Source organism: Augochlora pura, chromosome 3, assembly GCF_028453695.1.
Source record: "Augochlora pura isolate Apur16 chromosome 3, APUR_v2.2.1, whole genome shotgun sequence".
NCBI lineage: Eukaryota > Metazoa > Arthropoda > Insecta > Hymenoptera > Halictidae > Augochlora > Augochlora pura.
In genome coordinates this window covers 12,818,806-12,845,111 of record NC_135774.1, presented here as the reverse complement: position 1 = coordinate 12,845,111, position 26,306 = coordinate 12,818,806, and the positions used below count along the sequence as shown (strand labels likewise).

The window sequence follows — 26,306 nt, the reverse complement described above, 5'->3', positions numbered from 1 at the left end:
TCGTAATCGTTGACGAAACGCCGATTGCATACGTATTTTTAATGCTACACATCGATCGGGCTATTATAAACGATATCAGTGTGAGCTGTGTGATAATCGGCTTGATATGTATAGAATCAATTTTTCATATTCAATAATCTCTTGCAAAAATATAATATGATATTTCTGATACATTTGTTTATTTCTGATTATTGTTTTATAAAGATTTCTGTTTTAACTCCTTCTCTGTGGACGATGTTTACACACGTCTTAAGGAAATGGTAATTTTACATTTTGCAATAACTATAATTTTTATACGATGTAAGTTAAAATTCTTTGTTAAATATTTTCGTAAATTTCGCACAATTTAGAATAATTCTAGGACAATGTATCAAAAGAAACTGTACCTAATATGATCAATAAAAGGCATACAAAAGTGATCTCAAAAATAGATCAACGCAGCTAAGTGATTAATTGTTTCAATTGTTAGCAACGTATGGTACAATTGTTACAATTGTCACGTACAATGGTTACGTATGGTACAACGTATGTTACAACTAACGCTACACTTGCAACAAATTGTCATCTGGATAAAACTATACAGGGTGATTCAAATCACAGAAACTCTTCTCCAGAAGAAAGCAATCAAAGTTTCAATGAGCGCAATGCGATAAAATAATAATAAAATAATACTTGATAAAAATATACAATAAAATAAACTAAACTAAATCTAAAATCTAAATCTATATCTAAAAACTATGTTTGATTCGTTTAAACGTCGCAGGGCTCCGCGGAAAGCCGCGACGCCGGCTAGTTAATCGGATTCATCGTTTCGCGTGAAAACACGCCAACCTTGACACGAGTGGCTCGTAGTAAAGCACCCATCGCTAAATGGTGGGGATGTCCGGCGAGCAATTACAGGGGTCATAGTACAGATCTTTACGACGCGAGGTCTGGCACCGCGGCGTGTTCCATTAAAGAGCCGCGTCGTAAAGGCTTATCGTCGATCGGCTGTAAAAAGGAGCGGCGTCGCGAGATACGTGTTTCGTCTGCGAGCGGGAAGCGTTATGCAAAGCGTGTCGCGGGACGCACGCAATTGCGTCGAGCTTTAGCGACGACGACGACGACGACGACGAAGACGCAGACGAAGACGATGATGTCGGCGAAGACGAAGACGAGGACCAGACAGAGACGGCACGAGTGTGAAGAAGAGGGGAAAAAAGGAACGAATTGTCTCTAATCCCGGCTGGCAGGCCGTCGTTTAAGCAATAACACGCATCGAGTGCGCGGATAGAAGGGGGGAAAAAAGTGGCCGGGCTGGAAGAGAGCTCGTTCAGTTGCACAGGCGTCAATGCGGTGCAATCAATTTCCGTGTTGCTCGTAAGTCACTCGACCGGGCTCTGCACTTGTGTGTCTCTGTGTGCGAGCGAGCGAGCGAGCGAGCGCGCGCGCGCTTGTGCACCGGCGGCGTCGAGCGTGTGCCTCGCTGTCTGGTCCACGGACACCAGTACAGTGAAAGAGAGGCGATCATGTGTGAGGGAATTACGTGATAGATAACGGTTGATCTTACAGTGTGATCTCAATGGGCAGATATCGGCGTCGATAAAGGAAAACACGAGGGAATGTGGAGCACCGTGTTCACCACCGGGCACACAATGAGGAAACGCTCGCCTTGCCGTGTTCCTAATTAATTCCGTGGCCCGAAAAAAAAAATAGCGGAGGGGTGGGACGGCGGCGGCACGCAATCGTGTAATCAATTTATCAATGCCTTTCGACTCGTTACATTTTAGATTCAATTATTATTAATTACGCCGGCCCGATTGGAAACCGATGATAGCGTGTCAATTAGCCGGCCGTTTCTCCGAGAAGGTAGATCGGCCGTCGGCGATAGCGACGTGTCGCTTGCTGAGTGGTACTTCCTGCGGCTGCACGAGTTTCGGGAAACAGTTTCGGATACCTTTCGGCGAGAAATGATTTTTAATAGTCATTTTTACGTTTATTCTTGTTTAGGTATTTCATATTTAATTATGGAGTGTAGAGATACTCTCCAAGCATTGTTGTTTAATATTAGATTTAAGGAACAATAAAAATAACTATTCTATATTAATTTATAAAAGTTAAACGTTTATTCTAATTTTTAACGAGTATTGTAAATATTTTACACAAGTAATAAATATCACAGTTTCGATTACAAGTTCTTTATATTAGCAGTGCTTTAAATTGTACTATTTTGTATTTAGTCTGTCGAGAATGTTTCTACAATTTTTTCTGATAAAATACGTAAATCGTATATTTGATAAATTAATATATATATTTAAATTTTTCGAAATTGTGTCATGCTATATTTTTCCTTAAATTCACAGATTTATGGTAAGTCATATATGTATTTTAAAAGACAATGATACTCAATATTTCAACATTTTACCACCTCTGAATTTTAATAACAATTTAATATCCCTGAAGATAACAACAAGATACACCAATTATAATTTTAACAGTTCCTGCCACGTCCGTCCTACACAACAATCCCAATTAATTGTCCTAACACGCTGCTAAATCAGCGCCAGCAAAGCGGACAGTTATTACAATACCTTGGTTTCTTGACTCATTTTCATTGGAAATGTAACCGTATCCCGGTATCGGATTATCCGGCGCGTAACGCGAATTTCCTTCCATATTCCACGAAGATGAAACACAAAACCTTAATCGTCGGTGGTTTCTACAGGGTGTCCATTCGTAACGCAACGCCGCAGCGACGATTCCGCGGAAACAAGAGGAAAGCACGAGGAACGAAAATGCCTCGATCAAGTTTCGAAGTTCGTCGAGCACACACGCTCGACCGCGTGCTATAGCGCAAGTGGAATCGGCCAGCGGCGCACAGACGCGTCAGCAGCGGTGGCTGCTGTTCACGAGCACGTGTGGCCTCGCCAACGTTGAAATTCAAATTAAATTTCATATCTTTGGCGCTGGCAAACGCCGCGCTTGTGTATTTTCCACGATTCGACGAAATATATTCGAGAGCTTCTTTCGGATAAACTGCCTTCCCATTGATCAAAGTAAAATTGGCCAGCCGTGAACGGACACGCCAGCCGCAGCTGTTCATAATAACCTGTTCCTCGCGAAATTGAACTCGCGTGCTTTCGGGGCGATCCTTCATACACGTAATTAAATTGCGTATTCTCGGTGAACCCTATATAGTTTGTGCGATTCGTCGAATCGCTATTTAGCAGATTATTACTAACAGACAACTTAGAATAAAATAGACTGATAAATTAAATCTAGACTGATGAATCAAATAGTCTCAGTTATCTGTTATCAAGCGTGTAGAAAGTTAGAACAGGTGAGATTGGAAAGAATAGAAAGAATATAAATAAATAGAGTCGCATGTTTTTGAATAAAGTGCTGTATACTTTCCTATTATTTTTATAAAATTACGTAGGAGGCTGATTCGCGTAAATCTATCTAAGAATCAAGTGATTCGCTGTGCCCTACCTCGCTGAAGAGATCGTCCAGCTCTTTCCGCGACAACTTAGCCTTCATCCCTTAGGCATTCCTCGACCTAGCCCAAGAAAGCAGGCGCCTCGCACGCGGTGCGCTGACTCGTCACGCGAACGCAGCCTCTTCAAATGTCACCAGCCCGCGTTTTTCTCTCATTGGTCCGGTGTGTAGAGCCGTGTGTGTTTCAGAGTGCTCGCTGCGTCTTTTTCGACGCATAAATAGTCGATGACGCGCGGCGCAAAGTACGACAGAAGGTCGCGCGAACGCTGCTGCGACTGCGGCCTGCTGCAACTGCCGCAGCTACTGCAACCGCTGCGACTGGTGGCTGTGCCGGTGCTGGTGCTGCACGTGTCGTACCAACAGCGCACTTTTTGTTCCCGCCAGCATTATTCGACCTACCGATCCACCGGAGGAGCACAACCCCTCCCCACCGATCTCTCTCGTCCTCGTGTCCAACAGCTCGTCCCGTAATTAATCCGACGTTACATCGGCATCGAAACGGTCCTCGGGCACCGGCGAAATGTTATCGACGGTTCCCGCCGGTCCGTGCCGCGCACTGAGAGAACCAGGATAAACCCGTATAGCCTTCGGAGAATATTGACGTGCGACACTGCACGTGATCTTTCGTTCGCGCATCCACGCCCCGATTTCGCGTGACTCGCCGTAGATTGGCCCGCGGGATCCTTTCGAGAGCGATATCGATCCCTTCCTGCCCTCTTTTCTCGCGCGAATCTGGCGCACTATGCTCCCTCGACAACGGCCACACTCTTTCCGTCGATCATCTCCACGTACTATCAGGAAACCGAGACGCTGCGATGTCGCGCTGATTCGACCGACTACGGATACAAAGCGAACACAGCCGGACGCGGAGGAATGCTTCGTGAACTGTTCTCTCGGTCTTCTACGCCGTTGCGAGCTGTTCTAGAGTTTGTTCCGCCGGTGGTGGGGCTTTTAACTGTTTAATGTTCTTGTCACGCAGTGTAATTCTCCGGCTTTAATTCGAGCGGGTACGAAGTTTGAACATTCCTACGTGAACGCGCTTTCGCGATGTTAACGAAGCAATTATTAAGAATTCTGTGATTTTGCGTCAACTTTTCGATTTTTAAGTGGAGTGTTGGAATGCTTCTGCGACTGTGATGCTATTTTAAAGTGGATTTGATGGAGATTAATTAGAGTATAAGAATGTTAATGTATTCCTGTGGGAATATATTTTTAAATAATAATCATGTAATTCCTTTGAAATCTTGTCATTTCTCATTGAACTCGAGCTTATCAACTTCTTGCTATTTCCTACAAATTTGTTTAATTTAGAAAACTATACTGGCTTGAAGTTGATTTTTCAAGCTTTAATTTAAGCTAAATAAAGTTAAAAAGTGCAAATGGGAACATATTTTAAAATCTACACAAAACAACCCCTTAAAAACCAACATTATCCTCTAATCCTTCGACCTCATCTTTTCTGAATTTTCCTTACGATCTCGAATTTTTTTATAAAATAAGAATTACACTATCTTGATGCAAACTTTACAAGCTTTAATTTAAGCTAAATGAAGTTAAAAAATGCCAGAAGGAACATATTTTAAAATCCACCCTAAGTAACCCTTTAAAAACTCATCATTATTCCCTAATCCTTCGAACTCATCCTTTTTCAATTTTCCTTACGATCTCGAATTTTTTTATAAAATAAAAATGTCTACATCTTAAAGCAAACTTTACAAGCTTCAATATAAGCTGAATAAAATTAATAAATGCTAATGGGAACATATTTTAAGATCCACTCGAAGCAACCCCTTAAAACTCATCATTATCCCCTAATCCTTCGAACTCATCCTTTTTCAATTTTCCTTACGATCTCGAATTTTTTTATAAAATAAATATTACTACATCTTAAAGCAAACTTTACAAGCTTCAATATAAGTTGTATAAAATTAAAAAGTTTCTACATGAATGAATTTTTAAATCTAAAATTCCACACGTCTTCCCCTATATGAAATTACAAATCAGGCTTTACCAATAAATCGATCTATTTCCAAATAAATCACACACCTAACCGCATATATTAAAAAGAAAGAAGTATGCTATCTTAAAGCCTACTCCTCCAGCTTCAGTTCAAGCCCTTCAAAGTAACAAAATTCCCAAAATTCATCCCGTACAACTAAATTATTCATCTGTTCTGCGCAGCCGCTTTGAAACCGCGCGGTGTACAAATGGGTCCACCCAATTAAAAAAGTTCTTCCCGCAATAAAACGCGTCCAGGTCAATATTGAAAAAGCACGGCGCCGAAAACACGAAAGGGGTTGGGGGAGGGGGAGGGGGAGGGGGGGGGGGGATTAAGCGATCCAAGGTGCAAATAATGTCGAACAACGGGCGACGGTTCCGTCGAAACGGGTGCACGGTTCTTAATGAAAACGGATGGGCCGGATGTTTACTAATTCGCCACCGATTTTAATTAAATCGGACCTGGTGATTCCCCCGACGGGGGAATTCCGCGCGCTCGATCGAACCTGCCATTCCGCCCTGGCGCGCGGATGGGCCGCCGATTCCCGCAGCCTTCGATAACTAGTTCCAACGCCCACGCGAAATTACCGGCTCCCCCCTTCCTGCAGCGGGTTCTCTTTTTTTTCTCCCCCCCCCCCCCCTCTATCCCGGTTTCGAACCGGCACTTCCGCCGGTGGCATCTCGTGTTTCAAGCCGGGGTACTGGATTTCGATCGGCCGGCCATTGATACGGCGACGTAAAATGTCTATGGTTTCTCAATGACACCGGAGAAATCAGTGTGATCGGGGTTCTCACGGGCTCGTGCTGACCGATTTCTCTCCGAGATTCTTATCGACAAGCCCGAGACACACGCTATCGATACACACCGTTGTTAATCTGTCGCGTAAATTCCCGGTGTCGAAACGCCGCCGCGGACAAATAAATGGACGAGCCGCGGCCACACACGGGTTTGCCACGGGAGAAATCCGCCGGGGGAATCCGCGGAATCTCTTATTGCCGATAAATGATGGACTTTCTGTTCGGCCGGGCGTCCGGCAGCGCCTGCTTAGCTCTGGGAAATGGTCCTCATGGGAAGCCGGCGACGAGTTACCGTTCAGGGGGGACGTCGAGCTAAATACTTCGTAATTTCTCATGGGCGATTTTAACAAATTGATATTGACTGATTTAATTCTATTGATAGAAATTGATATTCCAACCTTTATTTTTTTATTGAGATGAAATCTTTTTTGAAGAAACTGTCGGATTGTTATAAATCTATGGAACGATTATTTTATTTAATTCGGAAGGAGAAAATGAAAGAAAATGGAAGTTGGAGAATTAATTCTTTGCTATTTTAACTCGGAAATCAAAATAGTTTTTCTAACCTATACTACGTTCATTTTACATAATATAATACATTTTATACATATAAAAATTGTATATTCTTGCAACAGATACACTGTTACTAATTTTCAAAATATAATAAAAATTATTTTGAAACGCGATGCAGCAATTTCCAATGACCTCGTATAGTCGTCATTTGAGTGCAAAGGGTTAATTTTGACAAAATTCGATTGAGACTAAAAAATTCTATAAAAGTATTTTTTTTCAAAATAATAAAAAAAAATTATAGCACTTGATTTTTAGTTAATCCTCATCGAACTTTTCCAGTGTTTCGATCGGCCGAAGGGCGGATTTAAATTCATTAAAAGATAATGACGGCCGCGGTGCCCATCAAAAATTCAAATAACGTTCAATTTGCCGTCCCACCTTAGCCCGGCGACTTAATTAGATAGTCTTTAACGAGTTCGCGAGATTTTTCGATCAAACAAGCTAATGAACGAACCTCTGCGGCACCGAAGTTTCATTAAACCTCTGCGGCCGGGAACTTTTCCAAGTGTACTTCTCATTTGAATATATTTTCTATATTAAGGAAAACTACGCCCCCGGATATTGCATGTGTATATTTTTAAAAGCGCAAAGGGTTAGCTTCGGATTAAATTCCCTCGGACGTTATTTAAATCTTGGGACAAGTCTTCGCCAATTAATTGTCGCGACTTCTTTGAAAAGCGTGTAGCTTATTTTAATTGTGTAAATATAATACAGAATTGTATAAATATAATTACATAATTATATAAATATAATTATACCATTTTATAAACAATCACACAATTTTGTGAATATAACTATTGACATAAATCTATAAATGTAATATAATTACGCAATTCTATAAATCTAATTGTATAATTCTGTAAATATAATTACAGTAAATTTAAAAACATAATTAAACTATCCTGTGATTACTATAAAATTCCATAATAACCCTCCTAACCTCAAAAATCTCAAAAATTATACTGATCTAATTCCAGATAAACGAAGCATTGATATATTGCCGCAGAAAATAATAAAAATTGTCTACTACTGCATAAAGTAATAAAAACATATAAAATCATAAAAACACTTCCACAAACTCTTTAAATTTCATAAAAATCTTTTCAGAGTCGATCAATTAATTCTCTCAAGAACCACACAAAATCTACAGTCTAATTGAAACTAAGATCTCAACTCGGTTTATCGAAGAAAAGCATCTCCCGTCGACCGCAATTAATTCCCAATAGAATTTCGAGCATCGACGCTGCCGTTTCCTATTACGAACGAGAAATTCTATTAACCGCGCGCCGTTGAAAATAATAAAAGGAGAGAGAGAGAGAGAGAGGCCGTAAATTCCAGCCAATAAAAATCTGTCATCGCGTAGAATTAGTGGGCCGGGTAGATAACGGAGTGGTCCGGGGGTCAAAGAAACAAGATCGATGGAGGGCCGAACGGGAGTCTTCTTCTGGCCACGGGTCCGTGGGAAGATTAAAATCCACGGCACGGTGTCCGTCAGGGTCGGGGCCGATAACGACGTCAGCCGGTGAATTGTCAGTGATTGCCGGACACGCGTGGGCCGCGATCACGAATTAGCGTTCGAAGCGGAACGTGTCGACCGCTGCCGACCAACGGGGACAATGGCGGAGCGACGTTTCCAGACGGCGGAGAAACGTCGGATGGATATCCTCGGGTACCACGAGGATCCTTTGTATCAACGGCAGCCTTCCACGGCGACCGCGAGACGTTCAATCCCGGCACGGCGACGCGTGCAGATGCGCGTCACGCGTGTTACGAAACGGCTCGATTGTTCCGCGGCGCGCGGCGTCGATTTCGCAACCGATCGCGGCCGACACGAAATAAAAGTTTGCCAACCGGCTGGCTGCTGACTGCTGGCTGGCTGGCTGGCTGGCTGCAAAGCCTCGTTAAAAACACACTGGGGCCTCGATGCTGTTTTATCGGCTGTACGTAGATCGCGATCGTACGGGCCACGATCCGGCGGCGCGCAGAACCCCGTGAGAAAACGTCGCCTCGCGCCGAATCGGAAATCATAATTTCGATAACGAATTATTTATGATTATTAGCAGCGGCGTTGTGCAACGGACCGCGTTTCATGGACTATTCGCGAACGGACGATAATTAGAAAGAGATTTACGGCCGCCATTAAGCCGTTCGTTTATTATATTCCGCGGAGAATAAAGGCCTTGGATGCGGCTCCGTCGCCGACCATGTAAAACCCGTAATCGCGCCCGATTGTTTGCGAATAATGCTGGATCGGCGGGATGGTTGCTTTTTCGGGGATGAATCGGAAGACGGACGATCTTTGGGGAAATACGCGAGAATGTCTTTGTAGATAAATTTCAGTTATTAATTATTTTCAGGTATTTGTCTTACTAGTCAAAGAAAAATTATATTTGCTATACTGTGGATTTTTATATATTTAAATCGCGAGCTGATTTGACAGCCTCCTTTTTATTTTATTTTAAAAAAAAAGAATATTTGAAGAGAGAAGAATTTTTTAAGTGACAATGGAAATTTGCTTTCAATTCTTTTGTATAATTACGAAAATGAGAATTTACTTAAAAAGATCTACAGTATAATTGTGATAAATATTTCATTTTTAAAATGAGAAATCGTCCACAACATCCTCTTCCTTTTACGAGCACTACAATAATTTATAAAACAAGCTCACAAGAATAAACCAAACACCTAAATCTGTCACAGACTTTGAATAAATTCTGATTTGAATAAATTAAATATAATATATAATTTAAGTAATATAAGTTAAAAATGAGCTTCTAGTAACCTAACATAAAATTGACGTAAATATGAACTGTATCATCTTCTGATTTCCTTGAAAATTACTGCAAATAGAGCTATTTATTTTTCTTGCATATATAAATAACCAAAATAAAGATAGAGTGGACGGATCCGTGGAAAGTTAAAAATTAGTTCCTAGTAGCCTAACCAAATAATTCACTTAACCATAAACTACATCATCTTCTGATTTCTTTTAAAATTACTACAAAAAAGCTATTTATTTTTCCTGTAAATAAAAATAACCAAAATAAAGAAAGAGTCGACGGATCGATGGAAAAGTTCGATTGCAAATCCTGCAAAGAAAGGATTAACCTTGTGCGCGGTACGACGAAGGTGGAAGCTGCTAAAGAGCCGAAACGAGCGGAGTTTCTCGCATCGGGCCGATACGACGGAGCCATCGAACAACGGTGACCAACGGTTAAATTAGAGTCGTACACGGGGATCTAGCGTGGTTTTGCCGCCGGTGTAATCTCGATCTCGACCGAGAGGTCGTTTATCCTCCCTCGAGCTATGCGCCGAAGAAATGTCCGGCTTCGTTCTCACGTGGGCCAGCGCGCGCTCGCGCTCGCTCGCTCTGTCCGCGATTTACGTTGCGCGCGGCCGTTAGAGGACGATCCGAAACACCGGGCAAGAATGCTTCGCCGATGGATATTATGGGTTCGCCGTTGCCCTAACCGCGGCGGGAACGCATAAATTTCAACTATTCCTTCGGCTCGGGATCGGCCGAAGCCCGACGGTGAAACTCGAGACGCGGGACATTTTCGAGCGGATGCCTCTCTCTCTCTCTCTCTCTCTCTCTCTCTGTGTGTCCGGCTATAGAGGCGAGCTTCCCGCGTTTCGTCAGTCAGAACTGTTGCAATTCGCCTAACAGCAGTGGATGATCGCGGGATGGATAAAACGAAAACGGGGAGATTGTTTGACATGGTTTCGATTTGGATAAATTCGACGCTTCTAGATAGAAATTAACTCCAAAAATTGTTACAAAGTGATTTAACCTCTTCAGGGATGAATTTTTATAATAGGGAATAATCTATTTAATTTTTTAATTTTTTATTTATCATCCATTTCGTTTCATTCTATGTTTTTTTGGTATTTCCGAGAGATTCTGTAGCGAATAATATTTCAACTGATTTTGTTTTTTTTTTATGCTTAGAACAAATATAAAATGAATTGAATTAATTTGCGTTAAGGCGATTGCTATACCATAGAATTCTGCATAAAGGTTACTTTTTGAGATTTTTGCAGATTTTAATGGAAAATGACTCGTTGAGTATTTTATTTTGACTTTTCTCTGTCTATTAAAAATGCAAGCATTGAATTGTAATAGTATAGAGTGATTACACTATACTATTAAGTATAGACTAATAAATAAGATATCACGATGTAAAGGATACTATTCATTAAGCTACTGTTCACGAACATATTAATAAGTACTAAATCTTCACACTTCTAATTCGAAGATAATTATATCAAATAATTGAACACATTTCTTAATCCAACTGTGCAAAATTGAACTATGGAACTTCACGTAAATTCTCATTATAAAATCATAATTTTTCAAAACATTGAACTAAGTAAAATGTAGTGTCCTCAATCAAGAGGTTAGACATTATAAAACGAGAATAACGATGCTATTATGCCTTGGTAATTTATGCGTTTCCTTCCATTCGAAAGATCCGTACTTGCCATAAATGCATAAATAAATTCAGTCACGTCATCGTTCCACGCAATCCACTTTCAATGTTACGTTAAGAGTCCTACAGTATTCTAACTCTCTCGCACTCCAAATACCAAAATAACATCATTCGATTAAATTAAAATAAAAATTGTTTTCGATAACTAATTCCACTGTAACATTAATTCATATTAAATTGCTATTACGTTTCCCGCCTCGATAATTGGCCCACGACTGCCCCCACCACTCGAAACATAGCACTCGCGTTACTCTAATTGCCTCCACTCGTTAAACAACCATATACCATCGTCCCTGCGCGACGGCAAATAAAGACGCCGTTAAAATTTCCCAGCAACATTATAAAACGTATAAACCGTGAAGCACCGCGTCGCTCGCGCTAGAATTTTCATAGCGCTCGGCTGGCAACGGTGGCGCGAGCGACAACCATACCGGCGCTCGCAACGAAGAGACAAGGCGTCAAGAAAATTTTATGCAGTCCATAAATCACAACTGGAATACCCGTAGCACTATGGTGCCAACCTCCGCACACCCACATATGATCGAACGACTCTAGAACCCGCTCGCGTTAAAACCTGTCGCGTGCGCGCGCGCGCGGCCGCAGTAACTGTCGCGCGAATATCGCAAGAAATACGGAAGCCGCCGTTCACGAAAGACAATTATACGCGGGATCGTCGTCGTCGTCGTCGTCGTCGGCGGCGAGAATATTCAAGCGGGGCAATGTAATCTCGCCGGCGTATCACGAGGTCGGCGAACACACGAGTCACAAACACTGGACACTAATCCATCCCGCGGCACTATCTCGCACTCGCGAAGATATCGGTGGCCGTACACGAACAGCGGCGTCCGGGGCGGCCGCGGCGTCGGTGAGATCCATGGATCGTGGATCCGCGCGCGCGGACGTGGAATCAGCGCGAACCCGAGCGGCGGAGTTTCTCACGAGCGCGGGGACGCGACAGAGAAGAGCCTCTCTTACGTGCTCTCGCACGTATCCGCGTACTACGACTGGCCGAGCAGCAACAGCAGCAGCCGGTGATCGTGCACGATCCTCGCCGACTCTCCGCGCGCGAGTCAACGATATTCCTCGTAAATATTTACATCGCTCCGGGAGATAGATCCGTTCCGACGATCCCGTAGATATCAAGAACAGAGCGGCGAAGGGAGAGAGAGAGAGGGGGGGGGGGGGGGGGGATCCCGCGCAGACCGTTTTATTCAGTCGTTTCCGCGCGCGTCTCGGCCTCGGGAGCAACAATAAAACTGTTACCGGGCCCGGATGCTAACGACGCCCGGTTCTATGATTTAAGGGATCGGATGGCACACTACCGGGGGCTCGATCGAATTGGAACGGGTCACGGGTGAGCCGGCCAGCTTCGATTTCGACACGACGCCGTGCGGCGCGGAGACTTCGGGCCGGGCCGAGCACCGGGAACAATGTTACAAGCGGCCGCAAAGTTTCGTTTAATCGGTTTACGGGAACGCGAAGTTTCGTCATCGAGAACGGCGGTGGGAGGGTGGGAGGGAGGGAGGGAGGGAGGGAGGAGAGCCCGGTTCGGACGGATCGACGGCCCGGATCAGGCTCTGGAACTATGCGCTCTCGGGTAAAACGGTCTGGGGCACGATCGATGCCGCGACTCTCGCGGGAGACGAGCGAAACTTTGCCCCTTGTGTCCTGAATTACGGTTTTGTCTTTTCCGCCGGCCTTTGTCGGCGACGCTGCCTGCCGGAGGACGACTGACGGGGATCAATGCAAATTTTCTCCATTGATCGACGATGCGAAAGATGCGGCCCCGGGGTTTTGTTTGCCGCTTCGAGAACGGTGTCGGCGGGGTTCAAGAGGACGATCGGAGGTTCAAGCGTGTCTGCGAACGTTTCTAGTGATGGAGACGAAGACGTTTGTATATTCCAGTTGTTGGGGGATTCGTTGAGGATCGGGTACGAATTTTTGTGTAAAACGGTGCAGGATTGTAGAAACGTTTGCAAACATTCGACAGTCGTGAGCTGGCAAGTAAAGTAGCGATCGCTTAATCCTTTGCTCTCCAGGCCATTTTAACCCTTTGCGGACGACGACTTTTTCGACCGAGTGAGATAACAGAACGAGGCGATTTTCTCAAATGTGTCCAGTGTCTTGTATATAAATTATTTTAAATTGTATATAATAGAAATATAATTTATATACAATTACCCTAATTTGTACATAATACAAATATAAATTACTCAAGCGAGACGACGTGGCGACCGAAAGTCGCCTCTCGTCCGCAAAGGGTTAAGCCCAGATCTAAAATAGCTATTTTAACCAGCTGCATTTCCATTTTATATAACTTAGTACAATTTATGTATATGAGATTGAGTCTAGTGAATCATAAAACTGTTACGCTTTTAATAATCTTTTAAATAGAAGGGTCTTTGATAATGTCAAAAATATTTTGGAAATGATGTAACGATTTTCAAAGGCGCCATTCGAGTGCTAAGGCTTAAAATAGGTTGAATCTAGTCAAGGTAGGAGTGTAATTCGTTTTGAACAACTGTTTGATTTCTTGGTAGCTAGAACATTGGTTGTAAGAACATCGAGTGTCTTCAAACAGCAAGAAGCGCTCATGTTAACCATGAAGTCACGTATGCAATATTATTAAAAATTTCAGCAAGTCTTCTCAAAATGAAAGCATATTTCGTTCTCAAGAATGTCTTACATCCATCTGCAACATCTTGAAGTCTATTACAAGCAAGATCAAACAGAAGACAGTCGCGCCGATCACGAAGTTACAAAGGCAATATTACCCAGAATTGCAACAAGTTTTCTCAAAATGAAAACATATTCCATTCTCAACAACATTCACGACAACCACGAAGTTACAAACGTAACATTAGCCAGAATTGCCTAAAGTACTTTCATCACGCGAACACGTTTCCTTTAAAACGGCCATCTTCCTAATAAAAACTTTGACTCTTCTCAAACCATAAAATACATCGATTACGATCGTAAACTCACGAACCCGCGTGTGCAGCGATAACCGCGCATCGATCTTCCCAAGACTTTACACGTACACCGTTCTCAACGATATCTGTACATCCTTCTGGAATCTATATGGCATTCGTCAAATAGACAGCAGCGGACATTTGTCACAATCATGTAGCCACGAACGATCATACGCAACACTGGCCAGAATCGAATCAAATATTTTTAACATATCGACATGTTTGATTTCGTCCATCACGGGTGGATCTTCCCGCGACTTCTTAACCCCTTGAGCTACGACGTCTTTCAGAACTACGTCGATTACCACTTTCTCGTCCTTAATAATTTCCTTGATAGACAATGATAATACGCGATGATTTTTTTTCCCGTTTATCTACATTTACTTCCATTCCCAGATTTTGAAATTCAAATTTCGTTACGATTTAATCAAAATTATTGGCAATCATATTTATCGAATCGTACGTGAAACTTCCGTTAGTCTGACTCGTTACTATAGTGCCAGGGGTAACCTTTTACCTGCGTACGAGGTGTATACACGTCATAAGGAAATGGCAATCTTACATGTTATAATAAAAATACTTCTACGATTTATCTCATAATACTTATGGTAACATATTCATAAATTTTGCACACTGTAGGCTAATTCTAGAACAATTATCATAAAGACTACACTCAGCGCAATCGATGAAACGCGTAGAAAAATTTATCTTCAAAATATATCGACGCAGCTAAGTGGTTAACAACAATTCCGAACACCGTCGCGCAGCAACAGACATTAGTCACAGCAGTCGTCCAACGCGAGCACATAAAAGAAACGATTACTAAATATCCTCCAAGAGGCACTTTGGGTACCTTTGGGATACCTTTAGGTACCTTTAGGGCACCTATCTCCAGGACACAAGGGGTCAAAGGACGTCCGACCATAAGCGCGAGAGCGGCGACGAAACGGCCGAGGAGACACACGGTCGCCGATCGAGTCGCAGCCAGCGAAGTGACAGCCGGTGATTACCTCGGGGCTGGCAATTTTCCGCGGACACGGAAATGCCTCGAGCACGAGCTAGGCTCCGAAGACCACTCACGCGACGAGCGTGCGCTTACACGTATGCGCGTACCGCAACTGGCTCTGCTCTCGCGGAGATCGCGCGGAACACGGGGCCGGGAGCGGGCTCTCTCGGGCCTCGAGACCGTATGTCGCATGTTCCGTTCCCCGTTGCACCGCTCTGGAACCGACCTCTTCCACGTCATAGGTGATCGTCGCCCGCGAACGACGACCGCCGCCGAACGTTTTCATTGTTGCCGCCTCCTATCTTTGATCGTCTCGCGCGAACGCCGCGCCGGTGCTACCAGCCGACTTTTTTTTTCTCGTAGAACCTCGAATATCGAAACGCGATTCCATTGCGTTGCAACTGTTTGTGCAACTGCGCCCGTGGGAGTCTCTTAGTCACGTTCCTTCGCTGGTTTCTGATCACTGGCGCGGAGTCATTGAGACGTTCGAGGCGAGTGATTGATATCTCGATAGGACGTGTATAGCGTATTTGTTTAACGAATTGTTCAGTGAGCAAGTACTTGGGTTTGTAAAATCGTTCGTAAATCGATGTTGATTTAATTATGGGCATTAAAAGGATTTTGTGAAACTTCGAGGTGCATGATAAGATTATTGTATGCACTTTTATTATTTGGTTTTGTTTTTGTATTATTTAGTGAGAATGTTTTGCTGAGACAATTAGATTTTATTAAGGGAGGAAATGAAAAATATATCCCGATATTTTGTTATGTATGTAACTATATTATGTAGAATTTAGTGTAGAGTAATATATGTCAAAAGACTGACGAGTGAATAGAAATTTATAATAAACAAGCAGTATTATTAAAAATTTATTAGAGCTTTATTTAACTGTTTACTGTGAATGTATAGAACGCCATTAATAGCAGCGTTAACGAAACCAATGATATTATATCAAAAGGATAATAAAATAAAAACGAAATGCCACCCACAGAACATTTACAGACGCATGGTACAATAAAATACTATACAAGAAAAGGACCAAAAAATGTTCACCCACGTTTCGTTCATCAGATACCATCACCCAAGACCCTCAAACATCAACAATCACAACAACCATGTTCTCATCCTAAGAAAAATCGAGCGTATTCCCCGTACGCCTGAATTTCGCAGGGTCACCCCTTTCGCGGACCACTTTGCGACTAGAAAGCGTACGCTGGCCTCCTTTATGAACCCTCCTACGGAGCGCTGGCCGTGAATCTTCCCCTATTGAACCCCTCGGTGAACCTCAACGACGGTTCTCAAAGGAAGCCCGGGCTGCGCGATCCCATTCGGCCGTCGCAGTTATCCAGGCGATTGCCGCAAATATCGTCGCGGCGAGTTCACGTCGGCCGGGACCCGGGGATGCTGTGGGACGACGGCCATAGGGTTCCCAAGTGCCGGCGGCGGGGACTATAAACTACGCCGGGAGTTGCTGCAGTCGCGGCGATGCACTCCCCGGACGCCCTGCTGTGCTTGCGTAACCAATCGAGCCTTGCGGTTTGTTGGCTGACATCGCGTTGTTGGCGGGAAGAATTATGAACTCGCCGACGAGAAATTGGTCTCGTTCCATGCGCATCCTTTTCTCTCTCTCTCTCTTTCTCTCTCTCTTTCTTTCTTTCTGAGTCCTCAAGTTCAATATTTGACCCTTCTTCTAACGATCGGTCTCTTTTAAAGTAAGCCAATGGAAGCGTGTTCTACGAAATCGAAAACTGGACGTCGAATAAATCAGTTCTTTGGGAGAAAAATCGAAATGCTTTTGGAGATTTTTATGGCGTTAGACATAAGTTGTGACACTTAGTGAGATGTAAGTGAAATCGAGGCTCTGTGTCGAATTAAACGATTTGATTATTTTAGTTGATTTTTGGACAGAATTGTAGTTTAGAAATATTGTCAAAGATTTTATTTCATTCGAAACTTTTTCACTTCAGATCTAAAATAATTTTTCTGATTTCATAGCATTTCCATTCTGCATAACAAAGTGCATTCCATGCATATGAAATTTAGTCTCATAACTCATATAATAGTTACAATTTTTAACAATTATAATAATTACAATTTTAACAATTTTTTAAATCTACAGCGATATCTACAAAAACAATTTTAGAACAACGTACAACAATTTTAATGGCACCTCAGAGTCGTCACTCGAGTGCAAAGGGTTAAACATGACAGCATATCATTTCTCACATCTCACTTTATACGAAATCAAATCTATAAAACTAAAAAGTAAAAATATAAATATCACCTAACATCAAACCATCTCATCTCGCCATTTATTCCTTCAACTTAAAAGCCATCATCCTCCACAAATACATTAAATAATACAGATTAAATGCATCGATCCGATTATAGTATATATTACTATATATCTATTAATAATAGAATAATAGAAACATAGAACTCTGGTCGCAATTATTTCCTCACAATCAGCAGCAAATGAAAGATCAGTTTTCCTCGACGACTATGACACCGCCGTAACAATATATCGCGGACCTGTTAGCCACGTGATGCCCGGTATCTATCCGTTGCGTATCATCGTATTGTGTCACGGCGCGTATATCAATGTGGGTGGATAAATGTTACACGATTTCGTGTACGCGGGCACAGAGAAACGCGGGCGATTACGATACCGCGCAACGATACGATACTGTACGACGATGCGAAACAAATGGACACCGAGAGCCGGGTGTACATACGTCAGCGGGCGTTGACCAATATTTTCAAGTCCGAGTTCGCCAGGTGCGTTTATCTCCGTAGCCGAAAATTTCGCCGGTAACATCGGCAGCCGATTGCGTATAAATTTATCAGCCGTTCACGATGACGCGAGCAGCTTACCGAATCGCTATCGGACAACGCATACGCGATAATCGCGAAGATATAATATCGTGAAATCGTTGCTGTTGAGGGGTTGCGTGGAATAAAACACTCGTGTAGCGTAAAACCAGTGTTAATAATTATATTTAACCCTTTGACTACTGTTGGCGTCTATTGGCGTCCGAAACATGTTGGCTTCCTGGTACTGTAGGCGCCAATAGGCGTCAGGATGAAATTTCGCCCCCGTTTATTATTAAATTTCATTAATTATATATTGTGTAATATTTATGTTATATATTGTAAAAAAAGCTTAAAATTATTGTCCACTTCAAGTAACATTGGTTTAATGTAATAAAATTGAATATATAGAATATTTTAATACACTTCCTCAGAACTGCATGTCTAACGAAAAACAACGGCCGTGCCAAAGACTGCCGTAGCCAAAGGGTTAAAGGTTCATAGGTAGAACTATAATTATATCGACAAGCGCACGATGCGAATTGGACGGACTGTATAGTAGAACTGGTAAGCTAGGCGACAGTACTAATTTTTGTGCCTAGCATAATTACAAGTATACCTAAATCCTAATAAAAGTTCTGTACCTTGAATTTGGAGGTTTTTACAAAATACAGAAATTGGTCTTTCTGCTTAACAGTTGACACGCTAGAAACGAGAAGAACGTCGAATGTATTTTCCTGATCCGCGCAGCTCGAGGCGGATTAATTAATTCGTAGCTCGAAAGTTAATTAAGCCATCCGGGAGTATCAGCTCGGATCGTGAGATCTTCCAGGACGATCCCCTTTTTTTTTCTTTCTCTTCTTCCCGCGCGCCGATTCATTAGACAGTCGCCGGAAAAGTCTTGGATTAGACTGTCGCTCCGGATTGATGCAACAACCGGTTTCTTGTGCAAACGGCTGCCAACGAAAGGGAAGGTAACGCGTGATTAGCGTCCGCGCGGGGACGCTTTAACAATCGGCCTTCCCGCGGAACGGAAATTGCGATAACACCAATAACAGGGGGGGAGTAATCAAGATCAGAAGAGCCCGGGCAAAGGGTTTCCGCGGACCGAGTGCATACCGCACGTGCGACCGCGCGGCGGTTTCTTGCTCAATAAATAATTATCATAAACGCGCGGCGACCGTCGGGAAAACACGTTCTCCGGCGACGCGAAAAATCCAAGCCGACAGAGAAAAAAAAAGTGCACTCCGCCTTCGGGGAGAAAAACCGAAGGCTCGTTACGCATTCCGACCGAAAAACCGTCGCGGTTAATCACCCTGCGCGATTACCTGTTTCATAATCGCGGGCATTCCGTCTGTAATTTGTATGAGCGGCGAAAAGGTGGCTCGGTTGTTCCTGCGGGCGGGCGCGCGCGCTCTCGCAAAAGGGAAGACGCGAAAATCTGCGCGCTATCTCTGCCCCCGCGGCGAGACGTGATTTATGGGGCATGAAAAGCGGACGGGTAGAAAGTCGAACGGGATGGAAAGAAGCTCGTTTTTGTTTGAATATTTATAACTTCTGGGGGATTACGTTAGACGAAAACTAATTTAGACGCCGGCGAGAATCACGGGGAATTATTAGTAGTAAATCTTGTTTTATGTACCCCTCGGTGTCGAGAGAGGGTGAGAGAGAGAGAGAGAGAGAGAGAGAGAGAGAGAGAGAGAGAGAATGGTATTAATTCTGAAGTGAGTTTATAGCCGATGCGGAGGATCCGCTGGAGATTTTCGTTCATTATAGGCCACGTGATTCAATGAGTTCTACGTTCGTAAATTGTTCGCGGATCGTGCGTGCAATCGGGTTGGACAGTTTTATGTGTCACTGGGATGTTCCCAAAGAATTGCTGTCATTTTTAATATCTGGCGATAGTTTGACAAAAAGATAATGTTTGGTTGTTTTGGACTGTTTAATTCATTGTAGTTATGACGACGATTTTATACGTGTTTTATTAAACGCGAATGTTATTTCGATTTAAATTAATCGAAAAATAGGTTGAAACTGGTGTGTTTAAGAAGAAGCTGTTTAATAGGAGTATAGACAATTTTCGGTATTTTAAGACTGTCTGGTAAGACTTTGTATGGTGTCAGATATTTTTATATTGTTTAGTATGAGCTTACATCATCTTAGATGATCTTAGACAATTTAAGTAAAGCTGCTGGTTCTTCAAACAATTTCAAACATCGTGAAACATGTTGAAGCATTTTAAAACATCGTGAAATGTGATGTGAAGTACGCTGAAACGTCAAGAAACATTGTGAATCATTGTAAAGCATTCTGTAACATCGTGAAACACGGTGAAACATTTTGCAACATTGCAAAACATCGTGAGACACTGTAAAACATTCTGAAACACCATGAAGTATACTGAAGCATTGGGAAACATCGTGAAGCATCATGAAACTGTGAAGCATGGTGAAGCATCCTGAAATATCATCAAACATCATACAGCATCAACAAATAACATGGAACACTGTGGAACGTTGAGAAACATCGTGAAACAGTGTGAGACGTTAGCAAACGCTGTGGAACATCGCGAAATACTGTGAAACATTGGAATACATCGTAAAACAGAGTAAAACATCGGAATACACTGTAAAACATTGAGATATATCTTGAAACAGTGTGAAACATTGGGATATATTTTGAAACAGTGCGAAATAGCAAGATACAACGTAAAACACTATAAAACACAGTAAAACCTAATAAAACGGAATTAAGAATCTTGAAGCTTTCAGAAGTACGATGAACTACTGTGTAATATTATCGAACTGAGTAAAATGCAGTGAAACCCGCTCAAATATAATGAAATACAGTGAAACACAGTGAAACAAAATGAAACACAGTGCAACAGTCTAACACAGTGAAACAAAGTGAAAGCCAGTGCAACACAGTGAAATATAATAAAACACCGTAAACCACAATGAAATAGAATGGAACACGGTGCAACGCAGTGAAACATAATAAAACGGAACGAAACAAAGTGAAACGCAGTGAAGCATCGTGAAACAATTTCCAGTCAGGTGTAGGGAAGCGAGGATCATCCGGCAGACCGCGAAGCCAGCGATAAACAATCCGCGGAGCGGAGGACTCGCCGGAGACTTCCGAGGCTGGTGAACGGTGCAAAGAAATTCATCAAGGAGAGACATTCATCGCAGGACAACACGTGAGCAGAGATGAAGGTGGGCACGACACCCACGTGCGTGCCGACCACGTAAATACACGCAAGGATACCCCGCTCGCGGACGAGGCGGAAAAAGGCCCCGCTCGGCCACTCGGCCCACGCGGTCGGGTAACCGGCGGGTCCCCCGGTCGGGGCCCAGAGGCCCGGGTAATGCACAGTCGTTTGCACGAGGCGAACGAGTCCCTTTTCTCTGGCCGCGGTGCCGACACATGTAAACATCCCAGCCGGAGGAAGATTGGCCCGGGACGAAAGAGCGGACAGGGACAGCCGCGCATCATCGCGGCCATATTTCTCCGGCGGCCCGGCATCCGCGACGTCCATTGTGCAAGGACGTCGCACAATGGAGTCATAAGGAAGTTCCATCTGAGTTATGAGACATTGTCCGGCGACCTGTCTTCTCCTCCGACGTAATTGCATACCGATCGGATGTTTCGCGGAATGCAATTTATGCGTTCGACGTGGCCTGGAATCTTTCGCGCGGACGCCTCCCGGTAATTAAAGCCGCTGAATCATCGCGATTGGGCATTGTCCGACGTCGTTCGGGAACGGTCTGCCGGATGTCTGTGCCCGGGGAGGGCCAGAAGACGTCTCCGGCGCGGCGAAAGAGAGCCGACGAGAAATTGGACGGTTAACGGTAGGACGATGATGCGGCGAGGAATAAGTTTGCAGAGCGACGGGGAGATTGGGCAATTTTCTTTGCTGATGAAACCCGCGCGGTTAGAAAGTGCATTGTGTCCTCGTTTAAACGAGCCCGAAAACTTCGATTTACGATGTGTGCCGCCATTTTATGGCCGTCTCGAACGACGGTGTACCGCGCTAGCTAAATATCGGATTCTGACAGCCCGTAATTTAACGATATTCAATGAGTTGTAACTTTGTTGGAAATTATCGCATGAAGATGGTTCTTAGCTCGTTTTAAAGAGTAAACTCTGCACTTTCTAAACGTTGTAGATGCTTTAACTGACGATTACTGTGCTGTTTATAACAGTATTTTTCTTTAAAGTAGCTTTTCTCATATTTATTCAACTTTGCCAATTTCTGGATATGGTAAAAAATTTTTTATGGAAATGAAACTGAAGTGATATCGAAGAGGAAAGTCTTTCCTTTCAAAAGAGTCCAAAAATTTGGTCCTACGATTTTCCGATACTATTCTAAGGTCGATTGAATCGAAGGCTTTCCATGGCAAGTGAACTTCAGAATTCTGGGCTTTCGAAAAGCGAGGTGTAGAAATTGGGTAAAAATAGAGGAAATTCATAATGCTGTAACTTTGTCGAAAAAAATCGTAGGATCACGACTCTTAGCTCATTTTAAAGAGAAAAGTCTCTAATTTTATACCCTCTCAATTATTTTAATTTAAAATTGTCCTAACAATAACCACCGCATTTTTCGTAACAATATAAAATTTTTCAAAAAGTTGAACTTCATCGACTTCTAAAATACGTTAAAAATTTTTCTCCAAAATCATACGAAGGCGATTTTAAAGCTTAGAGTTTTCTCTTTCGATCAAGCTAAGCCGCATGACGTTGTGATTTTTTAGCGTCGTTCTACGTCCGTTTGAATCCACGGAGCGCCGTCGATGCAGTCGCCCGTCAGAAAAAACCTACGCAGCGGATAACAATTTGAAATCGTCGAATCCGTAGATAACGCGTGAACTAAATTCAGGCAAACCGTGTTCCACGATTAAAAAAGAAGGGTCAAGAAGCGCGCCTCTATCTCTGGAATTTTTTCATCGTCGCAACCGCACGCAGGTATTATTTAGTCTTTTTTCCCCCGCGAGCCGACGCCGGCGTTATTATTTGCCAAGCCATCGTTCGGCGCTGTTACGAAGCGAGCCACGTAGCCCGTGGCATTAAAATCCGAGCCATAATAACGCGCGCGCGCGCGCACGCTCGCGCAAACACCTTCGACCAGGCGTGATAACATTCCACGGTAAAAAAAAATAATGTCGTAGCCGTTCGACTTTACAACACTGATAGCGGCGCGACGCGCGTCAATCAGCCCTGAAAACAATCCACGTGTTTTAGAGCGGGGCCCCTCTCCTCCCCTACCCCCTCTCCGGTACCACTTAATCGCAGTTACGAACGTCCAGTAGCCTCTGCACGTCGCGATCCCTCGCGTCGTTTCGACGGTCGGCCAGCCGGTGAACTAGTTCATTCATTATTCATCGTTCTTTTTATTCCGCTTCTTTTTTTTTTATCGGCCAGTCCACGGAAACGCGCATTTGCATAAACACGCGCCGGTCTTTTAGCACCGGTCGCTATGGAACAATCCGACCTGTCAAACTGAGTGATTATTTTGCAATCGAGGCCGTGTAGGTGCAGCGACGTGGCGAGGTCGTCTTCGAGAACTACGCAAACCGTGGAACAACCGATAGCGCGTACGAAAAGTAGCTTCGTTCCGCGAGCAAACTGCTGGAGAAAAAATATTATGAAATGGATACATTTTTTATCAAATATTTAACTATCAGAGTTCGATAATATTTGCTAATTGACGAGAATAAAAACTGAAAAGCTACTTCTACTTTTTTCAGATTATTTGTAATTTCTCGAATTGTATTACGAAAGATAAATTTCCATTTTCTATTCCTTAATTAATTTTTTTTTAAATATAATCGTACATTTCTAATTATTTATACAGTATTTTAGTATCTTTATATATCAATTAATTATTCACAGTATTGAATAATATCTTTAGAATTAAAGAAAATGCAAGAAGGATTGGTACTAGGGATAATGTGTCTGATCATGGCTGGCCGTTTCCACTGCGTTCAATGCTACCTTAGAAATTAATTATCTCCAAAACGGAGCTTCGAACGAGAAAATTTTATTTCCCACTTTCGATTCTGTTTTCGTTCTACTTTCTAACAGTTCAAGTGTGATTCAAGTATTTTCAAAATTAAGAAAGATACGAAGCTTTGAAAGTCAACTTTATCACGAGCGTCGTGATTATAACCGAACCGCAGAAGTGGCAGAATTTAATTACAGGCGAGCGGAATGTTATTCTCACGTCGGACCGGAAGCGCAGTTATTGCCGTCGGATATTGCATTTTTGGCTATATAACCGTAGCCGACTGAAACGACCGCCGCCGCCGCCGCGGATCGAAGGGAATGCAAACACCGGCGAACAATGTGTACTTCGCTCGTGCACACGCCCACTTCGGGTTCAAGTGGGTGGCCGATCGGCGGGAAAGCTCGAGCGTACGAACGGCGCTCACCTTTCCAGACCTCTCTGGACCAGCGTGCCCTAACCTCTGGTTTACCATACTTTCGACCTTCGAAACGACGGCCGGGCGGGGTTAACAGCCGCGATCTTGAAACTGGACTGAGCCGGCGATCAGGAATAGCCCCTCGAACGTTTCACGATTATTTGTTCAGGCGAATCCCTTCTCTGTCTTCTTGGCGAGCGTCCCGCCGGCTCTCTCTGTGTCAACAACGAGAATAAAGTATGCCGGACTATTCTCGAATTAACCGCGCGACCGTACCTCGCCCTTCGACGATTAAATAAATACCGGTTATTTAGCGCGGCGAACGACGCTCGCGTGTAAACAGTTCGGAGTAACTGGTGGACTTCGATTATGCTGGCAGATTTTTTCGAGACAATATTTCATTGACTTCTTAATGTACATATTACAATGACGTGATAGACTGTTCATTTTCGATAGCTGAATTGTAAATTCTCATTTGCGCGCGTCGCTTCACAGAAATTGAAATTGGGGAATTTCAATCAACATGTAAAAGATTAAATAACGTTCCTCCGGGGTTACACAAAATGTGCAATATAATTGGAGTTTGTTAATTTAGCATTTCAAACATTTATTCTTGTCACAAATGCATCGAGAACCGCAGTTTAGTGACAATTAAATTGATTAAAAAATAATCATGTGTTCGAGTTAATTGTCAGAAACAGCAATTAAGTAAAAATGTAATTGTTCATTTAATGATTGCAACTGTATGGAAATATTATAACAATATTCTTGAATTTTATTAATATCGTCACAGTTTATATTCGACATATTCATTCTTACTATTGCATAAAGTCTAATAATCATAATAAATCATAATAAATTTTAAATTCACATAAACTGTAATATCAACTACTACACTATAAATATTCCTGCAAAATAAAAATATTTGACAACTTGTCTTAAACTTATAACACGTAATAAATCAAGTTTCCTATTGTCTCCCTTATATCGTACTTCACCGACTAAAGCTCAACCATAACCCAAATTGAACAATTAAGTTTGCAATCAATTCTTTTCAAAAACTGTTCCAACACAAACGAACGCGTCTGTTTAATTCCCACCAAACTCCACGACTACAATGTACCGAAATGCAAACGTAGAATTAGCAGTAGAATCCGAAAGGGTAGAGTGGACAGTGTTTGAGTTGGTCGGACAGCTCTGGCGACAACTATTAGTTTAGGACGTTCCCTCAAAGGGGATCCTCGACTGTCCTCGGCTGTCCGCAGCCCAATATCCGGTCTTCCTTCCCGCCATCACATCAACAAAGATCGACAGAGATCGACAGAGATCGACAATGATCGACAAAGATCGACAATGGTCGTCTTGAGATCGCCGGCGAAAGGGCCTTCCGTCAGCCTAATTACCAGCGGCGCCGTCGCCGCGAGGGAATAAAGAATGAATGGATCCCTCGGCTTCGTAGGCGGTCCCTTATCAGCCGGTAGTACTACGAACGCTTTCCGTGTTTACAGCCGATAACACGGCGATCGATAAGAGGGAAGTCTCGGCGGTGTGCGTCGATCGCCTCACTGACCCACATGCGTGTATGCAAATCCCGTCTACGGGTGGATCCTTGCACGTTCGACGGGGGATCGTTTCGATGCCGCGTTAGCTCTCGGCAAGTCGTGCACACGGGCCGTCGTCGCCGACGGATAAATTCGTCCGATCGAACGGCGATCGTTTCGGCGACGTGACCCCGTTCCACGCCATGAATAATAACGA

General features: G+C 43.2%; 1 protein-coding gene across 8 annotated transcripts in view; it reads right to left on the bottom strand.

Moving 5' to 3' along the window:
- The window catches only part of By (focal adhesion protein tensin), a 303,833-nt gene that overhangs the window by 127,935 nt on the left and 149,592 nt on the right, over positions 1 to 26,306 (bottom strand). Inside the window, exons 1-2 of one of the 8 annotated variants that reach the window (XM_078177343.1) lie at positions 11,524 to 12,283; positions 3,472 to 4,616 (exon numbers count right to left, since the gene is read on the bottom strand). The exons of the other annotated variants lie outside the window; for them this stretch is intronic. Of the exons in view, the coding sequence (XP_078033469.1) occupies positions 3,472 to 3,519 (48 nt within the window). The 5' untranslated portion in view covers positions 3,520 to 4,616; positions 11,524 to 12,283. Of the gene's footprint in view, positions 1 to 3,471; positions 4,617 to 11,523; positions 12,284 to 26,306 lie in introns of those variants that run through there. 8 annotated transcript variants of the gene reach the window in all.